This window comes from Camarhynchus parvulus, chromosome 1 (assembly GCF_901933205.1).
Source record: "Camarhynchus parvulus chromosome 1, STF_HiC, whole genome shotgun sequence".
NCBI lineage: Eukaryota > Metazoa > Chordata > Aves > Passeriformes > Thraupidae > Camarhynchus > Camarhynchus parvulus.
Genome location: NC_044571.1, coordinates 76,216,497 through 76,241,654, shown reverse-complemented (window position 1 = coordinate 76,241,654; position 25,158 = coordinate 76,216,497). Strand labels below are relative to the sequence as shown.

Here is a 25,158-nt window from a genome sequence, read left to right as displayed (position 1 = left end):
CCCTGCTAGATCTTTAGTTCTGCCAAACAAGTTTGTCTTAGGGAAAAAAAGGTCAAAAAATGTAATAAAAATACTGACTTATGGTCTGATTTACATGACAGGGGGACAGAAATAGACACACGAGTGATGGCAAAAACAGTAACACTCATCATGCAATGACATTCAGGGGTCATATTTCCACTAACTTAACTGCAGGTTTAATTAGATTAGTATCAAGTGCCACAACAATCATATGCTCATTTATCACTTGTGGTAAGAATAAAAATATTTCTAATTAGAGATTTGTTAGTAAAGAATCAAACACAAAGTTGCATCTTATGTTACAGCTGAACCAAGGAAAAAAAAGCAAAACAAAAACCCACAAAAAATAGACAATTAATTATGCTGAAAGACCTAGAGTCAATTTTTATAATAACAAACCTATACATAGTCATAAACTTGCTGAGAATTTCCCACTAAGTATTGTGTAGGCATGAAGGAAAACAGAAGTAACAAGGCATTTGATAGTTCATAAATAATGATTTCAGGTATTTTCAGAAATAATGGCTTCAGATACTTTTACAGTTCAGAGAACAAGTAAAGAAAGAAACCAAACAGAATAGTTATCACATGGAAATGTTAGTAGTTAATAAGTACCCATGTTTCCAAGTGACTAAATGTATCAGAATTAATGTCACACTGGTTTGCAGAACTGCTCGTCTGTTTATTGCTAATTATGTTGCTTAACAGCCTTCAGTAAAACAACTCCACTTGTTACCTATCTACAAGAGAGGTGACTATTAATAACTCACAGCAAACTTTCCCATCTACAACAAAGGAGACCACGTCAAATTAATAAAAACTCTAAAGGACATAAGGAAAACAATGGAGATTTGACAATAGCTTAGTTTTTAATTTGCTGTTTATAAAGCAGGTAAGTTTTGCTGTAAGATAAGTAAATGTCTCCCCTTAGTCCCATAATGGGTAAATAATATCAATTGACTCTGACAACTACTTTTTCTTAATACTATAATATATACTTCTTAATACTATATGTCTGTGCATATTTAGCACACACTTTTTTTGTAACATTTTCATTACTTCACTTTAAGACAGCTAACCACTCAAGCAGTTTCTTCATACTCACTGTTCCCCTACCCTTGATTACTATAAATAGTGTTTATAGCGTTTGTGTTCTACATGTACCTAGAAAACCTTGAAAAAAATCTGTTTAATCCCACCATCAAATATATTATGATTTTCTCCTTACTGTAATAATTCTGTATTTTAATATTTTTAACTAGGTATACAGAATCATACAGACAATTAGACACTACTGATGGTAGACAATTTATAATAAAAGGGCTGGGTTTCTAGCAGAAGTTTAACATCTCACTACCCTTCTTCTTACCCTGTAATGAGGTGAAAAGTATCAATGATGTATTATTCTTGAAAGAACACAATAGCCCTTACTTTAAGGTCACTATGCTCTTGCTTTTTGTGTAGAAAAAGAAGCCATCTACACCTTAGGAGGGTGTATACAACATAGAGAAAGCAGCAAAACAGAAGGAACACATCTTGGTTTTAATAAACCCTTTGATCCTACCTCAGAAAATATTACCTGGAAAATTAATTCACCTTTTTCTGCATGTAATCACTGCACTGCGGACTGAAAGCTGATTGAAACAATGAATGACACAGTAATTTAGCAATACAGCTGAACAAGGAATCCGTGATAATCAGCCTGAAGAAATTACAGATTCACTCATAATAAATAAAAGAGTTGAGTACTTGTTTATTCCAGGACCTGATCCAGCTACCTGCTGTCCTATTAGGTTTAAGATTAGAAAGGGGATAGATTAATGACTCAAGTTATGAGGTTATAAAGCCCAAAGAAAATTAACACTTCCAAAGAAAATGACAAATACAGTACTGTGAAATGCATGTTTTTATTGATACTTTCCTTCTACTGATTAAGAAAGACGAAACAGTCCATATAGGGAAATAAATTATTGAAGCTATTGGTTGCTATTCTATAATTTACTTACTACTGATTTAAAATTTCTTTCAAAATATTTCAGGGGTTCGATATTGCTTTGAATTTAGGGTTGAAAAATGGAACTGTTGTCCACATAATAAAATATTACACTTTTATCTATATAGTTGCCATTCAATGGAAGATAGGTGTACTTTCCTAAGAACTAAGTTTAATTTAATTAATATAGTAATTTTTGGAAGCTTATCATTAATATCCTGTAAAAATTCAGTGTTTCTCATGTTAATTAAGTAATATAGTAAGTCTGTATTTAACTCAAGGCCAGCAATAAGAAACTAAGTATCAGAGGTAAAAGAACAAAAATATCTCTATGTAAGTTCTAAATGGCAGAAATAACAAATGCACAAAAAATCTTGATCTATATAGGTTGTAAACACAAGAAGACATTTAAAGTATCGCCAATTCCAATTCATTTAAAATATTCAAGGATGTCTCTAAGCATGTACTTTATTCCAAAAATTGGAAATTTGCATATGGGCTTTTATCACAGAATCACAGAATTTCAGGGTGGGAAGAACCTCAAGGACTATCCAGTCCAACCTTCCTTGGCAAAAGCACAGTTAGACAAGATGACCCAGCACCTTGTCCAGATGAATCTTGAAAGTGTTCAACAGTGATGAGTCCACCACTTATCTGGGGCGATAATGCCAATGGCTGATTTTTCCCATTGTAGAATATTTTCCTCTGGTGTCTAATCAGAATCTCCCTAGGAGTAACTTGTACTCATTATCCCTTGCCTTTCCCATGTGACTGTTTGTAAAAAGGGAGTTTCCATCTTCTTTGCAGTCACCCTTAAATAGTGGAAACCAGAGATAAGGTGTCCCCTAGGCCTTCTTTTCTCACGGCTGAACAAACTCAGTTCACAGAATCAGAGAAGCACAGAATCTTTTAGCTTGGAAAAGACCTCCAAGACCATCAAGTCCAAACTTCTATGCACCACCACCTTGTCAACTAGAGCGCTAAGTGCCATGTCCAGCCTTTCTTCAAACACTTCCAGGGATGGTGAAACCACCACCTATCTGGGCAGCCCATTCCAAAGTTTAAAAACTCTATCTGTGAAAAATTTGCTCCTGATGGCCAAGCTGAATCTCCCTCGGCACAGCTTGAGGCTATGTCCTCTCATACTGCCACATGATCCCTGGGAGAAGATGCTGACCCCTATCTTGCTACAACCTCCTTTCAGGGAGTTGTAAAGAGTAAGAAGGTCCCTCCTGAACCTCTTTTCTCCCAGCCAAACAACCCTGGCTCCCTCAGCTGCTCATCATAGAATTTATGCTCCAGACCCTTCCACAGCTCTGTTGCCCTTCCCTGGACACACTCCTCAATGTCTTTCTTGTAGAGAGGGGCCCCGAGCGGGACACAGCACTCAAGGTGTGGCCTCAGCAGTGCTGAGTACAGAGGGACAATCAATCACTGCCCTAATCCTGGTTGTAACACCATTCTTGATACAGGCCAGGGTGTCATTGGCCTTCTTGGCCACCTGGGCATACTGCGGGCTCATGTTTACCCTTTCCTTGCATGGCAGGCTTCCCAGCCCTTTGATCACTGATGTCTTTGGGAAAATTACCTAAGCCCTGTAACACTCCATATATGAATCATATTGTGTTGATCAGCACATCAAGTCATGGGTAGGAAATTTTGCTCATGTGACAACAAAGGAATTGTAAGAAATGTCAGATGAGCAAAAGCAAGAAGGGCAACAATATAACCATAGAAAAAGTATATAGTTAACAGCCTATCTTCAGATTTTGTTTGCAGCTTGAATTTTAAAACATCATTTACAAAGAGTATAATTTGACTCTGGTTTTCCTAATTTTTGGTCTACATTTGTCTTTTCTTCTTCTTTCAGTACTAAGCACTCCATTTCAGCCCACATAGAACAATTAGCTTCCTAATCCCCCCAGAACTGTTGGCATCACTAAGAGCACCTCAGACACTTAACCTGAAGCAGCTGACAAAAAAAAAAATAGAGGTGCCACAGTCACAGCTCCACTCAGTATTTCCTTTTTTCCATTGCCCAACTATTCTCTTCTGCTTTCTATTTGCTGCCAGATTACTCCTTTACGGAAGATGGTGTAGGTGGGGATATCAGGGCAGAGATCTGATGAAATGCAATGCCTCTCTAAGAACCAGAGAAACTAGACTGCACAGGCTTCTCAAAAAATGGAAGACAGCTTTGATTAGGTATACTTAGAAGAAACTAAGCAACACAACAAACTGGCTAGGTACAAAAATCTAGCATTAAATACAAAGAAAATATTTACGCTTGCTTTGTAATACCTGAGAAAAAAAGGTGATCTGAAAATGTGATAAGAAAGATGAAGATTTTACTCTCTTCATTCATGATAGTAATGAAATAAAAGTCAGAGCATCTTTATCCTCAAGTTTTGTAGGAGGATGGAACATCTTACTATGAGAACACACTAATGAGGACATACCATCTGATCAATATTGCTGGCAAAAGTGTCCAACTTTTTCTGTTCCTAGCACCTACACCCAGAGAAAAATGTATATATTAAAAAACACTAGAGAAACTAGCATCCATAAATGCACAAAAAGTGTAGAATTAGGTCAAGCCTGCTGGCGACTTTTCCTATGTAGCATTACTATGCAGAACAATGCTGAAGCAAAAGGACTACACAATGACAGTGAGTCATCTCGCACTCTTCTGCTTGTTGAAACTGCTACCTGTGATGTTGAAACACATAAAGTTTAGTTATTGGTGTTATCCAGGTTATCATAAATAATAATTTCGGTTAGAGCATAATCAAACTCCTAACTATGCAAAATTTACAGTCAGGAATGAATTTTTATCTGTATTAATTTACACCCATTAGAATAAAAAAATGGTTTGGATTGGAAGGCATCTGAAGATCATCCAGTCTAAGCCACCTGCCTTAGACAGGTATATATTTTAAGAGGTCAAATTGATCAAACCTTGCACGTTCTCCCAAATTTTAAAAGGCAGGCACTACATTTGCCAATTCCTCTTCCTGCGTCTTCATTCTTACTCTGCATTTTTCACAGCCTACTCAGGACCTCTGCCTTCCTGGTTTCCTCCTCCTCCAAAGTTAGGCAAAGAAGGCTTTAGGCTCTGCCTTTGTAGTAATACTGTTTCCCTACTGCACTGCTACTCCAGTTTTAAAACACTACTTCAATCTGAGAAGGATCCAAAGGACATGTTCTCCTTTTGTCCCTCTCCCGTCAGCCCAGTGTGCTTGTCAGCTCCATTTATTTTTTTAACTGAGACGTGGCACTGACTGACCACGTAAGAATGACACAAGGGCCATGTGTGCAGAATACCCCAGCTCCATGGGGCTGGCATTCAGCTTACAGGAGCTGGAAACATACAGCTGTGCAAACTATCAGTCTGAAAACTATATGTATGTTTTACATTATCAAGGAATGCTGATCAGCAAGATAATGAAATGATGTACAGGATATAGTGCTAGTTCTTCCTTCAGGGATTAAAAACAATACTTAAATATGGGGGAGGGAATGTAGGGTTGAGCAGGGGAGAGAGACAGACAGAGGGCTTTGATGGGCAAAAACATATTAAATTGGAAATAAAGCAGGTTTTTGTCCTTCCCCCCCACCTTTTTTTTAAACTCTCTTTAGGAACATATTCTTTCTATCACTTTAATATGTCCATTTTCTTATAGTCTTGGCCACGTATTTCCAAGCTTTGTGCTGACACAAAATAGGGGAAAAAAAACCAGCAAAAATAAGCATAATTCCTGCCTGTAAGCACATCAAAACCTGCCATGTGACTACCTAATCATACACCATTTTCTCCCTGTAGGTTTTCAAAGGCACAGTGCTCGATTTCATTTAATGATACATAAAAAAAAACAACCCCAAATCTGTTACAGAAAGAACTAATACAAAGATGGGATTTCCTAGCACCTAATACGCAAAGCCTGCAGTATTGGTGCAACCACTGGTGGAACAGAAGGATACAATTTTGTTGACATGTACTCAAAGCAATGATGAAGAGTATAACCTGAATCAGAAGAGCACAGTACTGATTCCTGATTCTAGTGTCAATTTCAGTCTACATATTTTTTACCTATACAAAACTACCTGATCCAAAATTATTAACAAATATACCTAAGACATAATTCCTTTCCCTTCAAGAAAATGAATGTAAGTATACAAAGTACAGAAAGGTGTTTTGTCAGGGTTTCCAAATTCACTTAAGAAAAATTCTAAGAAAGTATAAAGCATTAGGTAATTCTTCCAAAAATAATATTTGAATGTGGTTTTCCTTTTACAGTATCAAAGTACTGTTGTTTAACCTCAACAGACTGAAGGTAATGTACTATCTGCCTATTTTTATAAATCCGCTTGAAAAACAGCTCACCTCCCAGGACCATACCAGCCTGACAGCACTTCCTCAAGCGACATGCTGGGCAGTTCTTCCTACGGATTTTATCGACTATGCAGTCATTTCTTCCAGCACATAAATAGTTGTGCTGCCCTGCAGGAAAAAGAAAAACTGTGTGAATAACATGTTTTCTAACATGAAAAAATTATTTCTGTGTATAAATGTAGCAAAAATAACTGAAGATTGAAAAACATGTACTTGAACCATTAAAGAACTCCTTCATTTTATGCTGACCTTTGACCAATACTGTTACTATTTGAATATAATGATTTATTTGGTCTGTTTAAGGGCAAAACTCTTCATCTATGAAATTCCAAAATAATTAGAAGTCAGCATGAACTGCTTAAATTATTGTACTAACAGTATTTCTTAAGTAAATCAAGCACGAAGACAGACCAATTGTTTCTTTAAAACTTATTTTTCTGTGAAGTTATCAATCCTATTTTCAAAGAACTTAAGTACATTTTGCTTGGATTGATGTGGAGTTTCTGACAGCAAACAGAATGAAGAAGTTGGGGTAGTGTAAAAAAAACAACCTTTAAGCAAAGCAAATGACCTCTGATGGGCAAGCAGTTCTGTAATAAACTTGCTGAACTACCAGCTGACCCGGTGCAGCCAACACAGCCAAAAAGGACAAATAGAAGGGGATTGTAACTCTGTGGTTTAGACTAGCTTAGTTTATTGCTTAATTTTGCATTTGCTTCTGTGCTACCATTTTAAAAGATAAACAGCTTACTTCTTAATTTTAGTGAAAGAAACCCAATTGTCTGAAATTCCTTTTCATAACAATTTCTTCTTTTTATTTTTTTCTTTAAAACTACAGGTAAACAAAAACCATTTCCACAGACAATGCCTGGCAACAAAAATGACCTTAGTAATGTTTTAATCAGAAGAAATTCTCATCTACTTTGTCTCATTAATTCCAATTCTGGACTCCTCCTCACAGGAAACATTACCAAAAGCAGACAAATGAATAAAAATCCATCTTGCTATTGGCAGTGGACCAGTAAGCAAAACACTTTGAACAATTTTTCCTTGGGATTACTTGCAGTTTTTCCTTGTATTTATTTGCCTTTATAAGCTACAAAAAGCATTCAGTCTTTTGATAAGCAGCAAGAATTTTAAAACTCCATTAGTTTAATTAGAATCCATGAGTATTATCTCAGCTCCATGGCATTCTAGTGCTTTAATGCACAGCTAATTTACAAAGGAATGCTTAAGCATAGTTAAAAGTTTTCTTTGTGCTTTTCTTGTTTTGGGGGTTTTCTTTTGTCCCCTGAAAAGAGATTTCTTCTGGACCCCTTTTCTAGGGAATTTGTTAATTCTTCACAAGATGGTCTGACTCCATATAAACCTTACCCTGCTTATTATAAATCTAAGGCTGAACAACATTTTTCACATTCACAAAACAAATCATAATTGAATCACAGTTATTAAAAGTACGCTTCCATGTTCATATGTTCTGAAGTTTCAGATTAGACAGGATTAAGCAGTGTCTCTGCCCAATGTATATCAGGTCAGAAATGAAACCTATTACTAGAATTTAGGCACAGTAAAATTTGCTTAGAAGTCAAAATGCTGCCAACCCAACTCTCTCAGGAGATCATGGTGACAAAACTCAGGCACTTCTTGATGCTTACTGTTAACATCTTCCTTCTTTTCAAGCCTTTTAAGAAACCACAGTCATATCCTGTACCTGACTTACACCTTCATGTGAGTTTTCCATTCCACTCATCTCTACCCCATCTCTCCCTGATACCTTCTGTCCCAAAGTGTATTCCACTCTTTCTGATTCAGCTATAACTTTTTTGGAAAACATATAAGTTTCAATTGTTTGGCAGTTTTCAGTTTCATCAGTAAAGAATTTTGTTTTTAATTGCAGTGATCTGTGTAGATTTCATCTCAATAGATAAATCTGAGTAAATGTTCCCATTTGAAATCACTTCTGCCATTGTGCAAAGCTGGGTTCTGAGAAACTGTTACTTGCTTGACATTAATATTTCAGGGACAGCAGCCATCTGAAGGAGAGATTGTGTAAGAAATGAATACATGCCAGATATTTGCCTAATTTCAAAATTTCTGGACAATATTTAGTTAGATGACAATGATTGGAAGGTTTTCCTGGGATGATAAAATATGTATTTGAAAATGTGTTTGCAACAGTTCAGTCTTCAGGATCATCTAGGTTTGAACTAATTGCCTTCCATACTTGAGAACTGCAGTTATACCAAATGCATGCACTAATGAAGTATCCAAAACCTCCATCAAGATAAAATCACCATTCAATTGGTAGCTTGATAGTCAGTATCTTGTCTATGACCACTGTCATTATAACAAGGAAAACAAAAAACAAAACATACAAGCAAACAAAATATTCAGGAAAAAAAAAGATAGTATTATAGTCACTAGTGCACAAGTTTGAAGGAAAAGCTTTCTATTAGCATTTCTCACAAAAATATGAACCTGGGAACTTTCTGGCAATTGCCACACCTTCAAAAACTTCACCTAATGTTAAGTTTCCTATGCATGTTTACTTTGCACTGTTTTTTGAAAGTGCACATTGAGGGTTACTCTCAATGTATTGGCTCATGACCAGCTTGATGGAGAAAACAGAGACAATTTTATCTGTCACTTAAATGTTCCTGATTCTTGTAGGATAGTGTTTTTTTAAACTTCCATCAAAACCCATTAGTGTTAGCAAAGCTGCAAGTTCTAATGTAAGCAGGCAAACACAGTTTTAAGTCCTGTAATAACTACTGCTATAGTGGGAGGTTTTCAATCCAGTGGTGAAAGTAGCACATACAGTGTCTTTACAAACTGCACTATTAACTTAGCTCACTGACATGCTGTAAGTCACTTACAGTCACTCCAGTAAACTCAAGAGTTGCAGACACTTTGTAGATGTACAAAATATGGAAAAAATAAAACTTTATCTGCACCTGGAGTATCAGACACAGCAATCAGTTATTTGGGTAAGTGCATCTGTGCTGTACTGCTGCCACCCTGCACAGAAGCAAAACACTTGCAAACTCCCAGTTCCTCATAGCTGAAAGAAGAGTACTATCTCACTTTTTTTTCTCTCTCTCAAATGTGATTTTGCCTCCCTGTATTTCTATTAACTGCCAGTGGTTTTGTATAAAACCATCAACCTTGGCAGAACACCTCATGGTGTTTTACTTATAGATTTCTGTCTAAAGCTTGCAGACATCTATTGCATCTCTTTGCAAATTATTTTACTGCCAAATGTCTCCCAATGTCAACTCTTTGCTTCCTGAAGGCTCACCTCAAGGTTTTGCTCAATAATTTTCTAAAAGTATGTTTTACATCTTATAAACCTTTGAAAAAGTTCCAATTAAATCAATAGGTAAAAAACCAAACAAAAACAAAACAAAAACCACAATGGAATTGTGGAAGCTGACAATAAACATGGGTTTAAAATTTAAAAAATGGAAAATAAGTTCACCTGTGCACCTAAACAAAAGATAATGGTGCAGATGTAGCTTTTGAGTAAAAATCTCTTAGCTTCTTCTGGAAGCTAAGACAACAGACCAGGCTAGTCCCTAGCTTGTGGAAAACCTGACTTGTCAGAGTAAATACAGGGTAATCCTTACCCTGAACATGCTCTGACAAGACAGGTTTTCCATAGCTAGGCAGTCTGGCATAGCTCATCCTTGGTAAAATGGGAAGTAAAATTATATAGAATTTAGCCCAGATCTAAATATAACACTCTTCTATTTGCACTGTTTCAAAGTGCAAAACAGCAAGTGCGGATTGAATTTACCTCTCATCATGTGGGTTTTTTTTAAAGTTGTGAAGAACTAGGAATCTACACTACACAGTCTCCATGTCCCTGTATGCCATCCCATGCTATTAGTCTCCAAGATTCCACACACTTCAGATAGTGCTGTTGGGGTTTTAATTTATAATTGATTTTATTTCTGTGTGTTTTCTATAAAAATAGAAAAAGTCCCTGAAGTGAGACTTCTGACTCCAACTACTTAACCAAAACCTACATCCATCATGGACTTTACCATGCATAATCTTTTGATAAAGACTTGATTTCCCTCTTGGCCCACTGAAGTAAAATTGTCACTTCTAGTTCTTAAGTAGGTGTTGCGACTTCCACTCTGTAGCCTATATTGGTGTAAAGAAAGACCTGCTATTGATGCAAGTCTGCTCCTCAGCAAAGAATTAAGGATTCAGTGGACCAAAGGGGACAAAGAGTGGAAAACAGAAGAAAACAGAAGAACTTGTGAATATGTTCCATCCTGGAATCTAACTGAAACAACGAAAAATTTCTTTCTTCATAATAATCTGTTTCATAGTGAAAGCAATAAAAATAATTGTTTATAACATCATTGACTGACTCTTTCCTCCTCTTGTAAAGTGATCTCAAAATCTTCCTGCCTTTTGTTGTGATATTGTTTGTCCTTCCAAAATCACTTCTCCAAAGAGAGTATAATTTTTAAATAATATCTACAAAACAGAACAATTAAATGTAGCTACCTTGTTTTCACTCACTTCTGTACAGAGTCAAAAGCTACAATCCTGTTTTTTAATCTTTTTTACATTTCCCTGTCTGTTCCATCATTTCCAACAAGAAAAAGAAAAAACAATGAAACAAGATTAACTCATAATTTTTGGAAACTATAACGAACGGCAAAATTAGGAATATTGTTTCATATTGATTTGCAGTATGAAACAACTGGTTTGCCTAGGCTGTTTACCACTGCAACACCTTGAAATGTATAAGGTTTTGGGATCTAAATTTTTGACTGATAACATTAAAAACTTCCCACAGCTAATACCCTTTCAGAATATGGTAGCATCTGCAAATCACTACTTCCAGTTTTTTTTATGGCATTGTGTCACATTTGTTCCCTGGTCATAATTTTTAAGTAATTAACTACCTCAGGGATATAAATATGTAAAATGATGGAAGTGTCAGCATATTTGTCAACTGGAGGTCTGTTTCTTACAAATATAAAACATGGGATTTGAACACAAAACCTACTTTAAAAACACACCAACTATTTCAGAGGTATACAGCACTAAAGTATCAGTTGTTCTCCTTTTGATCCCTGTTATATTCTTCTATCAAGACAAGACTCTGTATTTCCATTTCAGTCATCCTATCACTCTTATTTTAGTGGAATTATCATAGCACATTACCATGATAAATTTTTTCATGCATATTCTCTTAAATTCCTTGACTTGTCCTACAAATGAACCAGTGGGACAGGGTCATCCACTATATGAGAAATAAAGGTGGAAGAAAAAAGTAATATGCAAAACACCCAGATATTGCTGCCTCTTGTTGATACACCTTAGATTAATTTGATTCTAGTTGATTAATTAGATTCTAAAATGTAGATATCTATCAAAATTCTGCTAGTTTGTACATCTTGAATACTCCAATAACATCAAATCTGTTATATTGAGTGAAAAGCATTTTTATTTCTCAACTTGCCATGTGTATGCTTTGTGTGTTTGCATGTTTTGTACTTCATGAACACTTTTTATCACCATCAGGTGATACTGGTATATGCTGTACCAAATTCTGATCCCAAGATCCAGACTAGAAAGTTAGATTAAGAATTAGAAAACCCTTCAGAGCTGGGAGAAAAAGGAACTTTTAACACCTGCTTCATCAAGTTTACAGCTAAAAGGGTGTCTACACTATTATTTCTCTCTTTTCAAAGAGGATTTTCCACTAGTGGTTGGCATTTTTTTAATACTTGGCATGCTGTACCATTTTAGATCCTTTAGCTATGGAAAAGCATAACTGTTTGGACAAACACTTTTCCTTATGCACAGTATTGCACTATGAATATAGTGAATCACAATGGCATCACAAAACTGCTTATCATAACACTGAGAAGGTCAGATAAACTTTATCAGAAAGTTTGGTTGAAGTCATGATCAAACTTCTTACTGTGTAGATGTAGCTCATCATCAGACACTCCACAGAACCTCTCCATATACAGACAGTGAAAACTCTCATGAAAATCTTACTTTCTGCCAGTTTACCAAATTCAGATCTCAGATAGAAGGAAAGTTCACACGTGGTCAGTTAAATGTTATCTGCTGCATGCGCTTGAGCTTGTTCCCTGATGCCATTGATGCAACAGAGTTTAAGGTCAGAGTTACCCTGATCTTAAAATACATACTAAAACTAGACAAATGTTCTACAATCACTTGATCAAGTTTGTAACACATTCCCAGGTATTTAAACAAACCAAGAGCCAGTTTCTGACAGATCTGCTGCAATATCATGTATTCATGTTGGTCTCACACTCTGGGTTTGGGCAACTACCTTTCCTTAGATATCAACAATATAAGCAAAGTGCAAATATAAATAGAGAAGAAAAATAAGAAGAGGCTTTATTATAGGAAAAACAGCACTTGAATTTTTTTGCAGGATTTGGGTAATTCAAAATTTTCATTAGTAAAACTACTGCAAAAGCGACACTTTCAACAAGAAGGCAATAATGCAGGCTACCAAGAAACTCTGTGTTAGCAACAGTTCCAGAATCCCAAAATTTTGAACACTGGGCTCCTCTCAAGGGAGAAACATCTCATTGTGGTGTTCCACAAGCATTTTGATCATAGGTGCCCTGCGTCATTTCACTTTATGAAATCTTTATAAGACATCACAAATGACGGTTTGGCAATTTAGTCATCAAAAAGTAAAAGTTTGCCCCTTAATCTTCATTCTCCTAATGCCTGTTAGAAATATTCTCCTCTACTTTTTATTACCATGAATGAGATATATTGGTAGCAGTTAAATAACACCTGGTCATCAAGAGCAAATTATCTTACAAATATAGTAATTCTACATATTTGAAAGCATTTTGAATATTATTTCTGATTTATTTTTTTAATTTTATCTCCAAAATCCTCATCACACTCATTTCACTGACAGGAACAGCACTACCCCATCAGCACAATGAATTCAACTTTGTCTCTTCAAATTTCTTTACTGAGTATGAATAGCTGTAACTTTCTTTGTTTTCATTATACTCAAAGGAGATCTTTAAAGTATTTTTTAAAAGCCTTGTCATTTCTTTGTACATTAAGTGAATCTACAGACTAAAAGTTATTTGTAGGAGTCCAGCAGAAAATGTACAACCTCTAAATGCAGATAAATGTTTCCTAAGTAAAACCAACCCAGTATCTTTGTCCCCTTTCTCTTCCTCACTTGCAGTACTAACTTTTTTACATATCTGCTATACTACACATTCCCAAAGAAAGGACTTGCATTTTTGTTTAACCTGCTTCAAGATTTTGCCTTGAGAAATATATGTTTATTACATTAACTACAGCCTTTTGGGGAACATATCGGGAACCAGGAACCCAAAAGACAGAAAGTATCTACAATGCATATATATTTTAGAATTCAGTGCCAAGAAGCATTCTAAGTAATCCTTGTGATTCTCACATAACTCTGACCCCTCATTAAGTTGTATATGTATGTATTAGTTACATTCAAATGTGTTACTAAATCATAATTAGTAAATACAGTTTTAAATCATTGTTAAGTCATAATAATTTAAATAATCTGGTTTTATTTCAAAAAACTAGATATGGAAAAAAAATTGTTTTCTGGATAACAAAGCAGTTCATTTTATTCTAATGGATGTATTTAACCAATAAAGTATTGTCCTCACACCAGGGAAGGTAAAATAAATGGTTTATAAATAGAACAGTTTCTGTGAAAAAAATTACAAAAAAAAAATAGGCTGTTTGATCTGAAACAGCAAATGTATCTCAGATTACATAAATAATTAAAATAGAAAATAAGCCTTTTCCAACAAATGTAAAGCTACTATATTAAGTACTTTTTTTACCTATGCACAAAACCTCATAACATACAAAAAAACCTCTTGAGATAGAGAAAATCCATGAAATAGCAAAAGCCAGCTATTTCCAATCATGTTTTAATTTCTCATAAAGATCAGTACTGTATGGAAATTACATGACAAGTAGAGTTTTGACCAGGAATTTTTACTCACAAAATTTAACATTTTATTTTCATGAATTATTATTAAAAATCCCACGTCTGTAGTAGCACTAAAAATTTAAAAAAATAAGTAACGCATTTATGCTCAGAGAAATTATGGACAGGGGGACATTTCATGGAAGAAATATGTTTCAAATTTATATGATTGCCAGTGAGAATTTTAAACACTATTTTCTACTTCATTTAAAATACAAATACTTTGTGTCTTTTTACAGAGGAGCAATTTCCTACCATTATTTCAGATATTAAATTTTTTTTAAGTATTTAAAGTCCATAGAAAATCAAATATCTGTCAATAAATAGGATTGGTTTAGTGCTGATAATTATATAGTATACTGCAATGAAAATAAGAAGTCCAACAGCCTATCTCTAAGGAGCCCCCTGTAGTCTTGCACTTTCTACACAAAAACAGGTACAACTCTATTTGCTCATTTTGCCAATGCCTACACTGCTCATTGTTTGGCATTGCGCTTCCCATCAAACTCAATAACCTGTATCTTTTCTGATTACAGTCAGGTTTCTGATGCACATTCTTGAACATTCTTTAAAAACCCTTACTAGAAAACCCAAACACACTTCCTCAACAGAATCCCAGTCTGTGGATTCATTTAAAAATTAAAATTATGAAGGTGCCATGCAAAACCTAAGACTTTTGTTTACGTAACTGCATTGACCTCTCATTTGTCTCTAAATAACTCTATATTCTTAACCTGGTAAGACTCTGCCAATATAGACTTTGAACAGTCTGTGAAAACAATTTTAAGATGTTTCCTGTATCAAGTTATTCCTTCTTAACATTTTTTGTTAAAATAATTCTGCTGAACAAAAATGTAATATGTTTTTGAGCAGGTCCATCTACTGCAAACAGAACTGAGTACTAAATTAGAAAAGAGATTAAATCTAAAATTGACAGAATAAAATTCAAAGAAATTATTACAACATTATAGGTAAAAAGCAAAAATAAAATTTATTTTAGAATACAGTACTCATAAATGACACTACGCTTAGTATTAAGACTTCAGCTCCCCGACTTTTAAAAAAAATATTTGGCCAATTGAGAAAAACATAGCAAAAAAATGCAAAGGCAAACCAGGAGACCAACTAGCAGATGCAGTGAAACTTAAATGTATTCCTGCAAGTGACTTAAGAGCTTTGCAGCCTAACACAAATATTTCTAGTAATTTTCTCATGAAACCCATTGAATGCATTGGAGAAATGTGGCACTGGCTCAAAAGTTCATTTAGACCACCAAGACCACTTTGCAAGTATTTAATGTTAAGGAAGAACATGAGCATATGCTTAAAGTAGAATGTAACTGCACAGTGAAACAAAAAATCTAATTATATTATTATGCTAAGCTTTTACGTTTCCAAAATTCCCTTTTTCATTTGGAGAGAGATAAATCTTTAAAGCAGGAAAAACTACGTATCACAAGAAAATACAGGATGCAGGGTTTTTATTTTAAGGAATCCTATGCATTAGAACAATGGTTTTGTTAAATACATGGAACAGAAATTTGAATATCCTAGTTCTGGCAGGATCAGATAAAAATCAAAACGGGAGACAAAGCCTAAAAAGCAGAAAGATTTGTTTTACTGCTTTACCTGTTGAACCATATAAAACAGTCTGCGCTTGTATTTGTATTCAAAATCTCAGTGGACAAGGCATATAAAAGAATCCAAAATGAAAAATTAAACCTAGATATTGCTACTGTTTCATTAAACTTGCAGTTTGACTTTGCAATTTAACAAGTATTTGGAACAAGTCAAACACATTTATTGTTATTATGACTTGAATAGGCTCAGTGAAATTTTAAATACCTCCATAACTTCCAGGAAGCCAAAACTTTGCAACTTGAAAGCAAGAAAAATTTCTTATTTTCAAAAAGAGAACAAAGCCATAAACAATTCTTATTTGCCTATCATGAGTTCATACCCAGAATATTTTCCTTTGAACACTATTTATACTTTTCAAAACAAGTTGTATAATGCACAAATTTTTTATTTAATTCTGCTTATCTGGAAAGATTAACTGATAAACAGTAAATAATAAGTAGCAAAACAGTAAAGTAAAACAAATAATACTAGAAAAAAACAATTAAGGAAGAACTTTGTCAATATCCACTGTTGATAAAACAACAAAGAAATTCACTGCAGTGACAATATTTATAAAAACGAGCAATAAATAAACAGTATGCCCTAGTGTCTAGAAGATATATTTCAGATAATTAGGAACAATGGCATCTCATAGTACCTTCCATTGCCCTTTTAAAGAAGACTTTACAACTTCCACAGGTAAGTACTCCATAGTGGCAACCTGAAGCCTCATCACCGCAGATGAGACAAATCTTCTGGGGTAGTGATTCGAAACTGAACTGAGAACTTTGGCTGGTTTCCGTATCTGGCCTTGAGAAGAAGAAGAATTAAAAAGAAATGAAAGATCTAGCTTTGTGCAGGTAACTACTTACCTGTATTAAGGAGTTTGATATTAAAAACTTCATTTTAAAATTTGTAGTCAAGATACAGAAGGACATGAAAAAACTAAAGTATGATTGCCTTTCTGCTTAATGGTTTGTCTCTACTATGGTAATATAGGAAAGCATTGCAAAAAAAAAAAGCAGAAAGTTATATTTTAAACCACTTAGCAAAAAAGGTACCATCTAGGACACTGTTAAAATGTTCATCTTCCTCAGATCAACAACTCTTGTGAGTGGAGTCATACTGATGATTTTTTTTCCCTGTACAGAGACAGAATCACACAGATGACAATTGAATTTCAAAGGCCTCTTTCACATGGGAAACATGAAATTTCATTTCAACTAAAAAAATCTTTAATAATCAGTTTTTCACCCCCCATTCAGCTGCAGCGTTCTCAGCAAAAACTAAGTCTGATGGGGATATCAATGATATTTGTCTCCAAGGCAGACTAATCTAGGTAAGCACTGCATTTACTAAAAGAAAGATATCCATTGGAACAGCAACATTGCATGTACCTTTTGTTGCATCTACTTGTAAGTAATACAGATCTCAGCATGATAGTACACCATTTCATTCAAGCAAATCAATATACAAGTGTTTCAGTTTTTCTTTTTTGTGTGAAATCAACTGCTTTTTGTGGTGTTGGGTTTTTGGTTTTTTGGGATTTTTTTTGTTTTGTTTTGTTTTGGTGGGGGGTTTTTTGGTTGTTTGTTTAGTTTTTTGGGTTTTTTTTGGACTTTTTTTGGTTCTTCTTTTTTGGTAACTATTTTGGAAAATATTTAGGTATTGATGAACACGGTATCGCTGAAAGTGAGGACAAGCTAGAAACCAGCACGCGGTCCCGGGGCCGGGCAGTGGCTCGGGCATGGGGTGGCCCTGAAGTCCCACTGCGATAACAAACCAACATCCCTGGGGCGTCACCGTGCCCAAAGCCGCGAGGTGCCAGCGGCGGAGCCGGGACACCGCGGCGTGCTCAGGCAGCGCGGGGAACGCGAACGGGGCTGCTGCCACTACCTAAAAGCCCAAAAAGGCCCCCGCCGAGAGAAACTTTGTCCTTCCTTCAGCATCCCCTTAACACCCCCCCGAGGCGCCCACCGCGAGGCACGCCCGCCCGCCCCTCCGGAGAAGGAGGAGGATGAGGAGGATGAGGAGGATGAGGCGCGGAGCTCTCCCGCCGCGCAGCGCGACCCCCCGGTCCCGTCCCTCAGCGAGCGCCCCGCCGCCGCCGCCTTACCGCGCGTAGCCGAGGTAGGGCGGGCAGAGCTGGGGCAGGCCCTCCTTGAGCACGGCGGCCGGGAAGCCCAGCGGCTGGTGCCCGTTCAGCCCCAGGGCCGGGTAGAGCCCCGGCGGCGCGGCCGAGGTGGAGGGCAGGCTGTCGGGCGGCGCCGCGGGCCCGTAGGCGCCGGCCAGCAGGGTGGGCTCCGCCTTGTAGAGGACGCACTCCAGCGAGGGCTCCTGCCCGGCCCGCGGAGCCTGCGGGTAGTCGTGGCAGCCCGCCGCGGGGGTGGCCCTGCCGCCCGGGTAGCGGGCGGCGAGGCCGAGACCCTCCTCCTTGATCTTCATGACGGGCTGGATGTCGCCGTAGTTGTAGGGCCCGTCCTTGGCGTCGGGCGGCGGGAAGCCGTAGGCCGGCAGCTCCGGGGCGGGGGGCGAGCAGCGCGGCACCGCGCCGCCCTCGTACTCCGCCCCGTCCAGCAGCTGCCGCGTGCGCGAGGCCAGGAAGGCCGAGTTGAGCGGCAGCAGCGGCACGTGCAGGTATTCCTGCCCCGGGTCCCCCGCCCGGGACCCGCCGGGCAGCGCCCCGACACCGGGGACGTCGCCCCTGGGCGCCGCGGCGGGACATTCCGCGCCGGAGCCCGGCCCCGCCGGCCGCGCTTTAGCGGCGGGGACCAGGGCGTCGCCGGGCGGCCAGAGCGCGGCGGGCCGAGGCGGGGGCTGCGAGGGGCCCGGCGCCCCCGGGGCGGCTTCGGCCGCCTTCTGCGAGGCGCCGCTGCTCATCGGGCCGTCGGGCGCCTCCTCCGCCTCGAAGAAGGACCAGGGCGCCGCGGCCACGGTGGAGCTGGCATGAGCCGCAGGCGCCAGGAAGGTGTCCAGGACGGTGTCCAGGGAGTCCTTGACCGAGAGAGAGCCGCTCCCTGGCTGGTAACAGAGGGAGTCCTGGGCGTCCTCCCGCCCCAGATGCTGCTGCTGCTGCGCCTCTTCCTCCTCCTCCTCCCCTTCCTCCTCCTCCTCCTCCTCTTCGTCCTCCTCCTCGTCGCTGCTCTTGGGGTAAAGCAGTCCGTCCAGGGAGATGTCGACGGACTCCACTTCCTCGCGGAAGGGATCACGGCCAGGCTGACCCTGCAGCAGGACCGCCCCGTCTGTGGCAGGCGGAGGCGCTCTGGGCTCCTTGGCTTTCACCTCGGTCATGCTGGCCCGGGGCAGCGAAGGACGCCGGCGAGTCTCCGGCAGCGACAGAGCGCGGGCAGCCGGGCAGCGGCGGGGTGCGAGCAGCCGGACGGCTACTTACATCTGGGACGTGCCCGCGGCGTCGGTAGCGCGGCTCCTGCTCACATGGCGCTGCTCTCGGGGGGACGGCTCTGTCCCGGCCCCCGTCGCCGGGACGGGGGTGACTCGGAGCCGGGGGCAGTGCAGCCTGGAGAGGAAAAACGATGGGAGCGTGTGCGGGAGGCGTGCAGGAAAGGAGGGTGCCTGCCAGGCTCCGGCGGCGGCGGACAGGCTGACTCCGCGCTCCGCTCGTCCCCCGCGTGTTTCCCACTGCCCGGGCGGGCTGGCCGCGGGCTCCACGCCCCTCGCCCGTCCCTCCCTCCCCGCCCCTCCTCGCGTCCAGCCCCGTCCCTTACCGAGGGTCTGCGCTTCGGGGCGCGGGCTGCCGCCTCCCGGTCCCAGCGCTCCGCGCTGCTTCTGGGAACCGCTGCTCTTCCAGCGGCACTTCCATCGGCTCCTCCTCCGCTCCGCCTGTCCTCCTCCCATCGCTCGCCGTGCCCGCATCCCTTTCCCATCGCATCCGGCGCCCTGTGCCTTAGGTCAGCGCTTTTTGGCTTCTGACCATCTCCCTGTCTTCTCATTCCTTTCCCCCCACCTCTTGTGCCGCTGCTCCGTCCTCTCGCTTCACCATCCCGAGAAGTGCGGCTCTGCGCTAAGCAGAGGGCACAAGCCTCTGGGTAGGTCGCTGCTTAGGAGAGCAGAAAGACAAGCTTTACATATCTGCAGCGACGACTCCCTTTTGTCTGTTTTTCACTGTCCCCTTCAGAAGTTCAATGTAGTTTTTCGTGATTACGATCTGTTCCAAAACCCCTCCTGATAGAAGATCCGTTTTCCATTAGCAAGAAAACCAAAGCATTGTAAAGTTCTTTATGTGCCATTACAGGACGTCAAAGCATCCTTTACACCAAGAATCACAACGTCTTTTCGGCAAAAGATTTGGAAAGTGGAGCATTCATTGCTTCTAAATTTTAATTTCTTTGTTAGGGAAATGAGAGGACATTTTATAAGGACTGGCTGGCCAGCCTGCATGTAGAGGTTGCAATTCAGCCCAGGTTAGTTGTCACCAGCTAATTGCTGGCATTTTGTGTAAAATGCTGGCTTTGTGGCAGACCCACTCCACTCAATAAGACAGCTACTAATGTGGGGGAAAAATCCCCAAAAAACCAATGCAACCTTTAGTATACTTTTCATTATATAGAAATCTGAAGAAAGAAATTTAAGTTGAAAGATACAGAGAATAAATTGGTGCAGGAGTAGTCCTCCTGACTTCAAGCAGAATCAGTATATTTTTGGATAAGTAAAGTGTGCTGCTAAATCCTTGGTTATGCCCTGTAGGTGTAACATGCCTTTTTGAAAGGAAGCATCTTTCTTTCAAAAAAAACCAAAACCAAAACAAACAAACAAACAACAACAACAACAAAAAAACAAAAAACAAAAAAACCCTATGATCACCACAAAATAGTTGCTTTTGTTTTACTTTCGAAACATCTTCTGACTGAAAAGGACAGCTTCTCAGGGAGATAAACGTAACTGTTGAAAATTATTTTAGTTTTATTAAATCATATAAGGCAAGTTTATAGAAGCAGCAGCTTCACACAAACCTTATTCAATGTGGTGTGTACTTTCTAGTTATTCTTGTCAAAACACTACTGGCTTATAGACTGCTTTGGGACTCTGCTTTTTTATTCCTTTAAGAATAAACAGAAGAAAATCTTTATTTTTTTGGTATTCAAAAGAATTGTGGCAGTATGATAATTAGTGGCATTTTAAAACTCAGATGTTATTGTGGGCACTTGTACAGACATTTAGGAGGCTCAACAGAATGATGCACTTTCGAGTACACTTATTGAGTGTAGGAATATTTCTTGAACAGCAGTGTTTCACTCTCTTGATGTTGCGTGGGAAAGAACTGTTTGGCCAGCAAGTACCAGGAGCTGAAGATGTTTTCACAAAATCTATCAGTAGAACCAATGTTAAAAGAATTATTTAAGAGGCACTATCCAGTTCTGTAATGACATGACATTAAAATTATGTGAAGTGCTTCAATGACTAATGAGTTTCTGTTTTACATGCTACAACATTTCTCCCAAACTTGTCTTTTCTCAGAGGAGAGAGAAGTTCATCTCCAGTACTGTTCATCTCCATGCTTGTTTTGGTTTTCCCCTGATATTGCATGCTTAGACAGCTGGTTGTCATGCCTTTTTATTGCCACTGCCTTGCTTTCTCATTTCCACTTCCCCATATGCACTCAGCATTCATGGCCTGCATCTTTACAAAAGTGTGCTCCAAAGACATGTTTCCTTACAGTGACTTCCCCCCTTCCTACTGCTTCTGGACTAGGAGAGGTAAAGAGCCACAGATGGCCTGAATAGAGGGTCCTGAAAAGAAAGCAGCACTGAGCAGTTTCCACTCACTGCTGCTCATGACTTGTCCATTAAAATTCTACGCTAACAAGGCTCTGAGACTGTAAACACCTACATATTTACCAGAAATATAAATAATTACTACTTGCATTATTTTTCTAAATGTTAGCATTTAAATATTGTCCAGGTTTTCTGCTGTTCTTCCTAATTTCATTTTTATGACCTGACAAATATACTCAAATCTTTAATGGCAACAGCAATTGTGCTGAGTTTTCATTGCATAAGGAAAATATTTGGGGTTCTATAATCTTAAGAAATTCATTGGACCTAAGTGAGTGGACTCATCTTCATCATCAGCTTCATATGATTTCTATGAACTTTCGCTGGAAACTTTTGCTATTTTCTTTACATTATTCTGTCCATAACCCTTGTGCCCATATCTGGAAGTGTTCAAGGTTAATAGTGGTGCATTGAGCAATGTGATCTAGTGAAAGGTGTCCCTGCCCCTGAGAGGGGATTTGGAATTAGGTGGTCTTTAAGGTCCCTTCCAACCTAAGGTGTTCTGTGATTAGTTTCTTTTGCTCCTAGATTTTCTCACATCATTTGGAAACTTTCCCTGATATTGCTATGGTACCATAGGTTTTTCAATAAGAACCTTTCAAAATATATCCTCAATTTTTTAAGCACTCTACTGTTGTAATTTCTTAATTTTCATTTATTCACTTTGTTGGTATGTCAATCAACATTAAAGAAAAACATATGGATCTATGACTAGTTTTAATTTGAAAGGCATTAAAATTGAAACTGATCTTTTCAATTCAGACCTAAAAATGACTTTTTTTAATATTCAGTAATATTTTACTGAATATAAAATTTTCAAAGAGCAAACTGTATGAAAGTACTTATGTACAGACCTATTTTGAACCCATAAGTAAAGCACTAGAGAGTTTGATTGATACTCATGCATTTTTTAAAATTCTGTGAGAATGTGAAAATATATCTGAGAGCTCGAATAAGTTGTGTCTATTTTTTTGCTCTGTTCAAGAAGTGTGGATGAATAAAAGCTGCACTGAACAAAATTTCTCATCTGTGTTGCTTTTCAGCACAATTCTTGTATAAAATGTCAACAAGAATAGCAATAAAATTGTACTGATAACTCCCACTGTAATGCTCTAGATTCGTACTTAATTTTTTAAGTAGTTCCTGAGTATTTTAAGTAGTTCCTGACTCTGACCATTCAGCCATTCAACTGTACATTTTTAAATAGCAAAATTTTTTGACAGACCCTCTGAAATATTTCTGATGGTTTTGGCTGAAATAAAAAACAGTGTTGTTTGAGAAACAAGACAAATACACAGCATCCTCAAACAGTACAAATATCAAAATCACATACTTTTTCTATGATGACTTTTTCTTAAAAATATCTTGAAATATGGGCTGAAGGTCAAAAAGATCTAAGTTCCTTTTCTCACACTAAAATGTTCCATTTGTATGTCAAGATTGCTCCATATAAACAGTGAGTGAGCTAGTGTTTGACTCTGGAAAATGACAGATTTATTACGCTGAATTTGTGTCTTAGCCCATACAGACCTTTCTTATGACATTGCTCTGCACAGCCTGTTGGAGAACAGAACTTAGAAGTTAAAAATACTGGTTTCCTTTTTTTCAGTTAATCAGTGGCTCACAGTTTTGTACTATCAATGTGCAGGATATAGTACAACCAAAAATGTGATTCACTTCTTATAAACAGAGAGGAGGAGAGATTGCTTCAAACAGCTTATGAGCTCATGGCCTGTTGTAGTGTGATGTAATAGCCTGTCCATCCCGGTTCTTTCCCCAGGTGTGCCAAGAACCTCTTTCCTTCCCCTTACCTTGCCCCCTGCCAAGTGCTGCCCGTCAATCTTGGCATTCCAGCATCAAGTGATTGGCAGAGTTCAAAAGATGCCTCTCAGCCCTGGGGACATTGGGCTATCCAGGTGTCATTTGTCCCCTGAGACTTCCCCCCCTTACCTGGTTGGTGGGATCCCTATCCCTTCCCTCCCCCTCTCCCTGGGGTTAAAAGACACAGCAACCACGTGGTTCGGTGGTTCTGTTGGAGCTGTTGCTGCAATTCAGAGGCCTGTGGGCCAGGAATAAAGCTCTGGATGGAAACCCTCCAGCAGATCCCAACTCCTTTTCCTTCACCTTGCCTTGAAGCCTTTCTGCCAGAGGTAAACCTGAGCTCCTGCATGTCAGGACTTGTCCCAAGCACCCAGCTGCAACATCCAGCCAGCCAAAGGTGTCTCTGAGGTGAAACCACCTCAGCTGCCGCCTTTGGTCAAGCAGCAAGGGCCAGACGAGCACAGGCACATTCCATCCGGTAATATTGGTATTTAGTTCCAATAATGGCTAGAACTAAAAAGCAGCTTGCATAAGGAGAGACATAGAGGCTTTTGCTTCTATCACAGAAGTAACGTTTTTATTAAAAAAAAAATAGACCTCCATAATTGTATGAAAAGCCTCACATTTCAGCATGTAGTGTAGACAATAAAGACATAATACTGTCATGTGAATAACAGCACATTCTTGTTATGTTACAATTTTTGGAGACATTTCTTTCCATGGTTTAATCCCTATTCTGTAAAAATTTAGACCCCCAGTTATCAGGCTGAATTTCACTTACATTAGGGTGCCAGCAGAGACTAAATATGCTCTTCTCAGAGATCATGATTTTGGAGTAGCAGCTAAGTCATGGAAGCACTCAGCATCAGGAATATGATTTGATGGTAACTGTTCACATCTGAACTGGGTGATTAGGCTTCCATAGTCAGGTAAGAGTCATAGATGTCTGTAGGTACCATTTTTCTGGAGCTCTTCAGGCACTTTGTATGTTATTAAAGACATAAAGGACTTCTTTGATCTGAAGCACTCAGAGAGCCATGATTTTTGGCAGTGCAGGGTTGATGCCTAAATTAAGAGGTATGAATGGAGTCCTAAATCCTTAAAATGCAGTATCAATGTGCCCTACTATCAATGTGCATTGTTTAAAATCGTAGTTTCAGAAACTGCACTGTAATCATACTTCCATTTCCTCTAAACAAGGGCATGTCACAATGTAATTAATCTCTGTGGTGTTTTATTAGCTTAAGCTAAACCATCAGATTTACTAAAAGTATCAAAACTATTGGTTTACTAAATGCAAGGGTGTACTAAAACATTGTAAGAGCAAAAGGCATTGGCAAACAGCAAGGTATATGGCAAAGAAGGTAAGCAATAGATCTGTAAAAGGAGGTGAGGGAAAGGAAGCTAATCACAGTGCATGTTACATAATTTTTTGCTCTCAGGTGCCAAAGTTCCCACAGGGATAATAGCAATATGGAAGGTGCAGTGGACTGAGACACTTTTAT

General features: G+C 39.0%; 1 protein-coding gene across 1 annotated transcript in view; it reads right to left on the bottom strand.

Annotated features, from left to right (window-relative positions):
• Nucleotides 1-19,635, bottom strand: part of PGR (progesterone receptor) — a 32,015-nt gene extending 12,380 nt beyond the window's left edge. The window contains exons 1-3 of the mRNA XM_030945195.1: nt 18,157-19,635; nt 16,699-16,850; nt 6,399-6,515 (exon numbers count right to left, since the gene is read on the bottom strand). Coding sequence (XP_030801055.1) covers nt 6,399-6,515; nt 16,699-16,850; nt 18,157-19,331 — 1,444 coding nt within the window. The 5' untranslated portion in view covers nt 19,332-19,635. The remainder of the gene's footprint in view (nt 1-6,398; nt 6,516-16,698; nt 16,851-18,156) is intronic.
• Between the last annotated feature and the right edge of the window lie 5,523 nt (nt 19,636-25,158).